The sequence below is a fragment of the Anolis carolinensis genome, unplaced genomic scaffold (genome assembly GCF_035594765.1).
Source record: "Anolis carolinensis isolate JA03-04 unplaced genomic scaffold, rAnoCar3.1.pri scaffold_13, whole genome shotgun sequence".
Lineage (NCBI taxonomy): Eukaryota > Metazoa > Chordata > Lepidosauria > Squamata > Dactyloidae > Anolis > Anolis carolinensis.
In genome coordinates this window covers 14,388,872-14,398,611 of record NW_026943824.1, presented here as the reverse complement: position 1 = coordinate 14,398,611, position 9,740 = coordinate 14,388,872, and the positions used below count along the sequence as shown (strand labels likewise).

The 9,740-nt window shown below is 43.6% G+C and overlaps 1 protein-coding gene across 1 annotated transcript; it reads left to right on the top strand.

The window, feature by feature from the left end:
* The first annotated feature begins 1,409 nt into the window (after positions 1 to 1,409).
* Positions 1,410 to 6,434, top strand: ndufab1 (NADH:ubiquinone oxidoreductase subunit AB1). The gene is made up of 5 exons (XM_008123369.3): positions 1,410 to 1,620; positions 3,841 to 3,963; positions 4,325 to 4,412; positions 4,518 to 4,630; positions 6,221 to 6,434. Exons 1-4 carry the CDS (start codon positions 1,456 to 1,458, stop codon positions 4,607 to 4,609), a joined length of 468 nt encoding a protein of 155 aa, XP_008121576.1. The 5' UTR covers positions 1,410 to 1,455; the 3' UTR covers positions 4,610 to 4,630; positions 6,221 to 6,434.
* The last annotated feature ends 3,306 nt before the right edge of the window (positions 6,435 to 9,740 follow it).

The following is a 9,740-nucleotide window of genomic DNA, read 5'->3' as shown; positions in this document are numbered from 1 at the left end:
TTTCTTTTCTTTTTGTTGTATGAATGTAGAGGCATGGATGAGGGGTTGTGCTGCCAAGTTTAGTGTTTCTGGGATGTGTAGTTTTGTTGTTTTGTCCTAGGCCGAAATTTCCTTACCCTTTTATATATAGATAGATAAAATGATTTCCATGGCAGAAATACTATTATTTTATATTACTATAGGCAATCACCCGCAGCTGAATATGTCTAACCCTGTCCTTTGTATTAATATATCTTCATAGAAGGTGGGTTCATAAATAGAAACAGAAGGGCAAGAATAAATAGAATAAAAAGAAATTTATTTGGCTGCAATACATACAACACTAATATATTGCAGAAGTAGACACATAAATAGAAACATAAATACAATTTTTTTAAAAATAAAGTTATTTATTATTTATTAGCGATATTTATATCCCACCCTTCTCACCCCGAAGGGGACTCAGGGTATGTACATACAATATATTATATTATACGACTATATTGCAATATTATTAGTAATATTGCATGTAATGTGAATATACAATTATAATAGTGAATTATTATTATTATATTGTATTACATCATAATATTATTAATGTTACATGTATATACAATATATTATAGTATTAGTAAAGGTAAAGGTTTGCCCTGACGTTAAGTCCAGTCATGTCTGACTCTGGGGGTTGGTGCTCATCTCCATTTCTAAGCCAAAGAGCCGGTGTTGTCCGTAGACACCTCCAAGGTCATGTGGCTGGCATGACTGCATGGAGCGCCGTTACCTTCCCACCGAAGCGGTACCTATTGATCTACTCACATTGGTATGTTTTCAAACTGCTAGGTTGGCTGGAGCTAACAGCGGCCGCTCATGCCGCTCCCGGGATTTGAACCTGGGACCTTTCGGTCTCCAGCTCAGTGCTTTAACGCACTTCACCACTGGGACTCCTATATTATAGTATTAGTATAGTATAATATTATATATTACTATATTATATAAATTGGGTTGCTGTGAGTGTTCCGGGCTGTAGGGCCATGTACCCGAAGCATTCTCTCCTGACGTTTTGCCCACATCTATGGCAGGCATCCTCAGAGGTTGCGAGGTCTGTTGGAAACTTGGACAGTAAATAAAGGACAGCACACTGAAAACAAGGGAGTTCCGGACAGGAATCAGGGCCAGTTAATACCTCCTAGCAAAGGAAACAGCCAGGCTTTGAAGCTGCAAGGCCATTCAATGCCAATCAAGCTGGTCAATTGCAACATTCACATTTGTCTCCAACAGATAAGAGTTCTTTCCACCACCCTGGACATTCCACAGATTTTGGAATTGTGGGAGGTGGAGTCCAACTCACCTGGAGGCTGAGTGGGCGGGGCCTTGTTTTGCATATCCCGCGCGCCTTGCCCCGGTCACGTGACATGCCGGGAGTGCGCCACGTGACCGCCCCTTCTGTTCTGCGCACGCGCGACGGCGGGGTCCAAGATGGCGGCGCGTGTCCTCTTGCTCTCGTCGGCCTGCCTACGCCGATGCCTCGCCGCCTCGGCTTCCTCCTCCGCCTCCCGCCTCGCCTCCTCTTCCTCCTCCTCCTCGGCCGGAGCCCGCCTCGTCTCACCAGCTCCCCTTCTTACCATCCTTCGGCCGCCGCAGGTGAGGCCCAAGGGCCTGGGGAAGGCCTGAGGCCTTGAATGTCACCCTCAGGTCCAGAGGCTGTGAGGAAATGTGGGAGTTGCAAGTCCAAAACACCTGGAGGGACTAAGTTTGCGCGTGCCTGCTCTGGTCCAAAGTAGCCACCTTTCCAGGTGTGAGGAGAACTGGCAGCGTACTCGAGCAGAGCTTTGAGAAGTTATCTTCTAAAAGTTACATTCTGTTCTCCCACCAAGAATAGGCACCTGCCTCTCAGGGATTCCCAGCGACTTTTTCTCATCGAAGTTACTTTTCTAGACTGAAAGGTTTCTTTATTTTACTTGATCTCACTTTCCCTGAGTCAGAGATGACGCTATTTTTCTTGAAGTTACTTTCCCAACGGGTTAAACATTATTATTACGTGATAATGTTATTCTCAGTGTTATATTATTAGCATAGCACAATGTTAGGTAAATGTAAAGGTTTCCCCTGACGTTAAGTCAAGTCATGTCTGACTCTGGGGGTTGGTGCTCATCTCCATTTCTAAGCCGAAGAGCCGGCGTTGTCCGTAGACACCCCCAAGGTCATGCGGCCGGCATGACTGCATGGAGCACCGTTACCTTCCCACTGGAGCAGTACCTATTGATCTACTCACATTGGCATGTTTTTGAACTGCTAGGTTGGCAGAAGCTGGAGCAACAGCCGGCGCTCACTCCGCTCCCAGGATTTGAACCAGGGACCTTTCGGTCTGCAAGTTCAGCAGCTCAGTGCTTTAACACCGCCACCGGGGCTCCTTGCACAATGTTAGTATTGTATTATATATTCCTATATTGTACTATACCACTGTACGGCAATATTATTAAACCACTGAGTTGCTGAACTTGCTGACCAAAAGTTCGGCGGTTCGAATCCGGGGAGCTGGGTGAGTTCCCGCTGTTAGCCCCAGCTTCTGGTAACCTAGCAGTTTGAAAATATGCAAATGTGAGGAAATCAATAGGTACTGCTTTGGCGGAAAGGTAATGCTGCTCCATGCAGTCATTCCAGTAGCCACATGACCTTGGAGGTATCTAAGACAACGCCGGCTCTTCAGCTTAGAAATGGACATGAACACCAACCCCCAGAGTCAGACACAACTCGATTCAATGTCGAGGGAAAACTTTTACCTTTACCTTTGCTTACCAGGTCCCTTATATACTGCCATATAATCAAGATTATCAAAGCAGACTATCTGGATTTTACATAGCAGTGTAGAAGGAACCTCAGAAGTTTTTCTCTCTTGCTTCAAGTCACTTTTCCAGACTCAAAGGTTTCTTTATTTTGCTTGAAGTTACTTTCCCTGAGTCAGAGGTGCCTCTATTTTGCTGGAAGTTACTTTTCCAGGCTCAGAGGTTTCTCACTCTTGCTTGAAGTTGCTTTTCTAGATCGAAGGTTTCTTTATTTTGCTTGATGTTACTTTCTCTGAGTCAGAGATTTCTCTCTTTCTTGAAGTTGCATTCCCAGGCTCAAAGGTGTATTTATTCTGCTTGAAGTTATACTTTCCCTGGCTGAAAGGTTTCTCTATTTTGCTTGAAGTTACTTTCCCTGTCCCTGAGGTTTCTCTATTCTGCTTGAAACTATTTTCCCAGGCTCAGATTTCTCTTTTTTGCATGAAGTTCCTTTCCCAGGCTCAAAAGTTTCTTGATTTTGCTTAAAGTTCCTTTCCCAGACTCAGGCTGGATCTAAACTGTGACATAATCCACATTTTCAAAGAAGATAATCCAGATTACCTGCTTTGAACTAGGTTAGATGAGTCTGTACTGCCATATAATCCAGTTCAAAGCAGATAATCTGGATGTTATATGCAGTGTAGATGGGGCCTCGGAGATTTGTTTCGTTTGCCCTGACTCAGAGATGTATCTATTTTGCATGAAGTTGTATTCCCAGGCTCAAGGATTTTGTTTATTCTGCTTGGAAGTTACTTTCCCTGATTCAAAGCTTTATTGGTTTTGCTTGAAGTTACTTTCCTACACTCAAAGGTTTCGCAGTTTTGCCTGAAGTTTTGCCTGACTCCATTACCTGAAGCTATGTGTTTCTGTATCCGATCCATGTGCAGACATGAGCCCCTCTTCAATCCCTGCTGCAGGTTCAGCCCCACGGCAGTGCATCCACTGGGAATCTATACCCTGAGTCCATTTCTAGGCCTCCTCTGCAGGGAGCCTGAGGTCCTTGCTTCACTGACAAAGACCCCTCTTGCTTCTCCCGCAGGTTTCAGGGCCATTCCTGCAGTTGAGCCGCCACTATGCTGACCTGCCCCCCCTCACGCTGGACGGCATCAAGGAGCGGGTCCTTTACGTTTTGAAACTCTACGACAAGATTGACCCTGAAAAAGTGAGTCCCATGCCTCCATTTCCCAGGGTTCTAATAGGTGCTTGCCCTGAAACAGTTTCCTGAAACAGGAAATTAGTATAATGTCAGAGTGCATTAATTCTACAATATAGATGCAGCCTGAGAGCCACTGTTGTAGCACATCTTTATCCATGTGAAGTGTATCCCACCATACAGATGCAGTTAGAACATAAAAGGAAGACATAAGTCAAAATTCCCTGATATTCCCTGAGATTGTTTGAACTGTACACTGTGAGATACTGGAGCTGTTATCTGCGTTCTTGGGAAGATTGTGAATTCTCTATTACACTGTGTATGATGGGACTTCTTCCTCACCCCCCGCCCCTCCATTTTCCCCTTCCAGCTCACAGCAAGTTCCCACTTTATGAAAGATCTGGGCTTGGACAGCCTGGACCAAGTGGAAATTATCATGGCGATGGAAGACGAATTCGGTAAAGCCTCCCTTTGATGTTTACAAAGGCCCTTTGGGGGAATCATATCAACCTCACCCAATTCTAGCCATATCTGGATGACTAAACAGGGCCCTATTTCCCCAGGGTTTGAAATTCCCGACGTGGAAGCGGAGAAGCTGATGTGTCCCCAAGAGATTGTAGACTACATTGCCGATAAGAAAGATGTATATGAATAAAGCGCGTGTCCATTGTGCTGAGTAAGTAAATACACACTCAGGCCCTTGGGATGCCAATCCCATTAAAAAGGTTGCTCTCCTTTGGGCAGTTGGTCAAAGAGTATCTAATGGTAATGCCTGGCAAAGGCAGGAAAGGTCAGGCTCCATTGTTGCACCTCTCTTCCGACAAGGAGAACAGGATTTGACCCAACAAGCAGAATGTGGGATGATGGGAGCTTTTGCATTTGGCTCATATGAGAACTGGCTTAAAAAGCTGGGTCTGTTTATCTTAAAGGATGTCATAAAGAAGAGGGAGCAGGCTTGTTTTCTGCTGCCCTGGAGACTAAGACTCAATGGAGCCATGGGTTCAAATTTTAAGAAAATTCTTCATGTGCAAGTGGAATCTCCAGACCATACAAAAGGCTGGCTTGCTGTGAGTTTCCAGGCTGTATGACCATGTTCCAGAAGCATTCTCTCCAAACGTTTTGCCCACATCTATGGCAGGCATCCTCAGAGATTGTGAGGTCTGTCGGAAACTAGGCCAGTGGGGTTTATATATCTGTGGAATGTCCAGAGTGGGAGATGTTCTACAGATAGATGGAACATATATATACAGAAAGTAGGACTTACCTACTATTTAATTGTTTTTAACTTTTGTATTTCACTTTTTAAACTTGACTAAGTGTGGGATTGTTAGTCGCCTTGAGTCCCCACAGGAGAAAGGTGGGGTATAAATAAAGATATTAATAATAATAAAATAATAATAATCCTAGACACTTGGGAAGTGTCCGATGTGTGATCCAATACAATAGCCAGCAGAGTGTCTGCTGTGGACTCATCTTTTTGTGTTTCTATTATTATTATTATTATTATTATTATTATTATTATTATTATTATTATTATTATTAGGATTGGATGGCCCATGTGGTCTATTTCAACTCTATGATTCTGTGATATCTGAGTTTGAAAAGGACTTTAGCTGTTGAGCTTGGTTTTATTCTGAGCTGCTTTTAGTCTCTTTTTTTAGTGAGAAAAAAGAAGAATATAAATAATAATAGTAATAATAGGACCCAGTTCTCTACGTAGCCAATTTTGCCATGCTTGCTGGTTACACCTGAAAGTTACTCTTATTAAAAGAGAAAGTCTTTGTGGCACACATTATTGGAAATAAGGAGGGTCAGTAGGTGGGTTGTCTGCCCTGCTGTCAGAATGGGCTCAAATCCAAACGAAGAAATATGAAAGAGTGGACACCAGGGACTTTGGGGGGAAGCAGCGAAGCATCTTTTGCGAGGCAGAAGTAAGATTGCTTGGATGACACCCCCCTGTGTCGTAGAATGTAGTGGGACCGGAGGGCCCTTGTGGTCTGTTCTGACTCTGAGATTTGATAAGAGCGGAGAGATTAAGCTCTTATCAGAGGGAAGTTTACCTAAAAAGCCAACACAAGCAACCAGTGGAAGGTAAGTTTTTCAGGGGAGAGAAGGAGAACCCAGGCACAATTCAAATGTGAAGGGGAAAAGGGTGATCTTTGCAAGCTTGGTAATTGGGAAGGGAGAGGGCATGGCCATCCTGCTTTATGACCCTTGGAAGGTCATGATTTGTGGTGCCTTGCAGTCTCTGCTCTCTTTTCCACAGGCAAGTCTGTTCTGCCCTGAGGGACTGGATGGTGTGCGCAGGAAAGGGGGGGGCCCTGGTGAGCGAGACACACGCATCCCTTTGTGCCCCTCACTGCATCAATCACTGTTGGGTCTCGGACGGATAGATCTGCCGGCTGCTGTATTTAATGTTGTACAAATCTATGTTGGCCTTTGAAATAAATGCGAGGCTATTACTGGCTACCTTTTTCTGATCCTCATGGACAAATGTATTCACTTTTTGGATTCCTCACTTTTGGTAATGTCTGGGTTTAGTTTTGGCTGAGTGACACATCAGGGTCTGGGGAAAGGTGGTTTTGTATCCAAACAGACAGAGGAAGACAACTTTGGTTTGGCTCTGGTTTGGCTCTGGTTTCCACCACCGTTCATGTGCTACAAGGGGAGGTATGTGCTTCCTTGCACTGCCTGAGGAGCAGCATTTGAGCAAGACCAGTGGCTGAGAATGGCCGGAAGGTGGCACTGAAGGACTCCAGCAGCGACTCCCAAGTCTGTTATCGGCTTTCATGATAAGCTGTGTCCTTGACACAGACCTTTCTGGGCCCCTTCCTGATATGTTTTCTTAATTAGTGCAAAGAACATTCCCTTTGGCTGGAAACTTTCTCTCTTTCCACCTGGAACTTAATTTCCACCATCATCATTCTAAATAAGGTTGTAATTTTGACTTCTCTCCAAATTTGGGGCTTTCAATGACTTACCTGCTGTGGTCACCTTCACTGGTTTCCCCCATTTTGAGGACAGGACAATAACAAATTGAGTCTTTTGCACTCGGGAATCTCTTCAGCGGAGAAGGAGCTGCTATTCCCTTTTGGCTTTTAATAATAATACTAATTTATTTACCATATTAGAGCCCCCAATGGCACAGCGTCTTAAAGCGCTGAGCTGCTGAACTTGCAGACGGAAAGGTCACAGGTTTGAATCTGGGGAGCGAAATGAGCACCTGCTGTTAGCTCCAACTTATGCCAACTTAGTTCGAAAACATGCAGATTTGAGTAGATCAATAGGTACTGCTCTGGTGAGAAGGCACTTCATGAAGTCATGATGGCCACATGACCTTGGAGGTGTCTATGGACTGGCTCTTCGGCTTAGAAATGGAGATGAGCACCAACTCCCAGAGTCGGACACGACTGGACTTAATGTCAGGGTAAAACCTTTATCTTTACTACCTTACCATATTAGCAATCTCCTCCTTGCTTAGTTCACCGGTTGCTCCTGACATGAAAAAAAAAGTTCCTGGAGTTGTTATAGCACCCAAAGCTTTGTGTATCCTTCATGTTATTCGGTACAGAAACTCCAGGAAAGGAAAGCCATGCATTAAATTGGATTTTAAATCAACCTTTGATTCCAACTCCCAGCATTCAGCATACTACGCTGCATGGCCCTGCTGGAAGCTGGCAACATTTGGCGTGCTTACCATCATTTGCTTAAAGCCTTACTGCTATATGTATTTGGAAGGCGCTTCCCTGTTGAAGAAAACAGTGTCGCGGTGTGGATTGAGTGGGGCAGGTCACACACTCTCAGCCCCAGAGGAAGGCTTCGGGGGCTACCACTTCTGAATGCAAATGGCCACAAAAACCCTGTAGTCGGAGCTGACTAAGGCGCAAAAGAGCTAAGGTCCAGTGTAGTGGTGTCCTATGGAATGTCGAGATTTGGGTGCAAGTCCTCACTTGACCACAGAGTAATAAACAAGCAAGAGCAAGGCCACCACAAAGGCACAGCACAAGAGGGAGGGATGGAAAGCAACGCTGTGGCAAGAAAATGAAGGAGGCACCGCATAAAATCATAGAATAATAGAGTTGGAAGATACCGCATGGGCCATCCTGTCCAACTCCCTGCCAAGAAGCAGGAAATTACATTCAAAGCACCCCTGACAGATGGCCTGTGACTGCAAAGCCCCTGGTGCCCTATGCATTCCTTGGGGTAGGAATGTCATTTGAGCAAAACACTTGGAACAAAACCTGCTGCTCTTATTTATTATTTATTTACTATATTTATACCCCACCCTTCTCGCCCCTAAAGCAGGACTCTGAGCGGCTTACAAACTATGGAGATAATTCAATGCCAGATGCAGACAACAACGTAAAACACAATATAAAACTAAAAAACATATACAGTAGAGTCTCACTTATCCAAGCTAAACGGGCTGGCAGAACGCTTGGATAAGCAAATATCTTGGATAATGGGAAGGAATTAAGGAAAAGCCTATTAAACATCAAATTAGGTTATGATTTTACAAATTAAGCACCAAAACATCATGCTATACAGTGTTCCCGCACTTACGCTGGAGTTAGGTTCCAGGACCACCTGCAATAAGTGAAAATCCGCGAAGTATTTTTTAATATTTATACATTATTTTAGGAGTTATATACTATTTTAAGTCTTTATCAACCAATCATGTGTTGATAAATCGCCTCCTCCTCCTCCCATTGCCGCTTGGGCTCCTTTTCTCTCCCTTTGGCTTCTTCCTTCCTTAGTCTGTAAATTGTAATTTTTTATGATAATAGTCTTTGAAAAACCACGAAACAGCGAATCCGCAAAATGTGAACCGCGAAGTATTGAGGGAACACTGACAGAAAAAGTAGTTCAATACGCAGTAATGTTTGTTTATTTATTTATTTATTTATTTATTACAATATTTATATCCCGCCCTTCTCACCCAACGGGGACTCAGGGTGGCTTACAATAAAACACACATATAAAAACTGTACAATCTATATATATAAAAGAGTGATGGAATCCTGGCGACCGACAAAACAACAAAACTAAACACCCCCACAACCTCGAAAATTGACAACACAACCCCTCATCCACGCCTCTAGGTTGATACAACAAAAAAGAAAAGAAAAATAAAGTCCTAATTAGAGGGAGAGGAATAATTGTTTTTATCCAATTGCTGCCAGTTGGAAGGCTAAGCTCTGCGCACTTGGTCTCCTAGCAACCCACTCAGCCCAGGGGACAGGCAAAGTTAGGACTCACTTAGGCCTCTTCCACACTGCCTATAAAATACAGACACCACCAGACAACGCCACAGCAACGCGTGGCCGGGCACAGCTAGTACATGATAAATCAGTTAAAAACTTACATAAGACATTCATAAAACACATTATAAAATACAAACAGGCGTGTTCAAGTTTAAAAGACTGGGTCTGTCAATTGAGTTCCAGCATACATCATAGTAATTAATGTTATGCTGTAATTACAGTAGAGTCTCACTTATCCAACCCTCGCTTATCCAACGTTCTGGATTATCCAACGCATTTTTGTAGTCAATGTTTTCAATACATCATGATATTTTGGTGCTAAATTCGTAAATACAGTAATTACTACATAGAATTACTGCATATTCAACTACTTTTTCTGTCAAATTTGTTGTATAACATGATGTTTTGGTGCTTCATTTGTAAAATCATAACCTAATTTGATGTTTAAAAGGCATTTCCTTAATGCCTCCTTATTATCCAACATATTCGCTTACCCAACATTCTGCCGGCCCGTTTACGTTG

Coding starts and splice junctions, on each gene's coding strand:
- ndufab1 (XM_008123369.3), top strand. CDS start 1,456: ATGGCGGCGCGTGTCCTCTTGCTCTCGTCGGCCTGCCTACGCCGATGC. Junction 1,621..3,840: donor CCATCCTTCGGCCGCCGCAG/GTGAGGCCCAAG, acceptor CTTCTCCCGCAG/GTTTCAGGGCCATTCCTGCA. Junction 3,964..4,324: donor ACAAGATTGACCCTGAAAAA/GTGAGTCCCATG, acceptor TTCCCCTTCCAG/CTCACAGCAAGTTCCCACTT.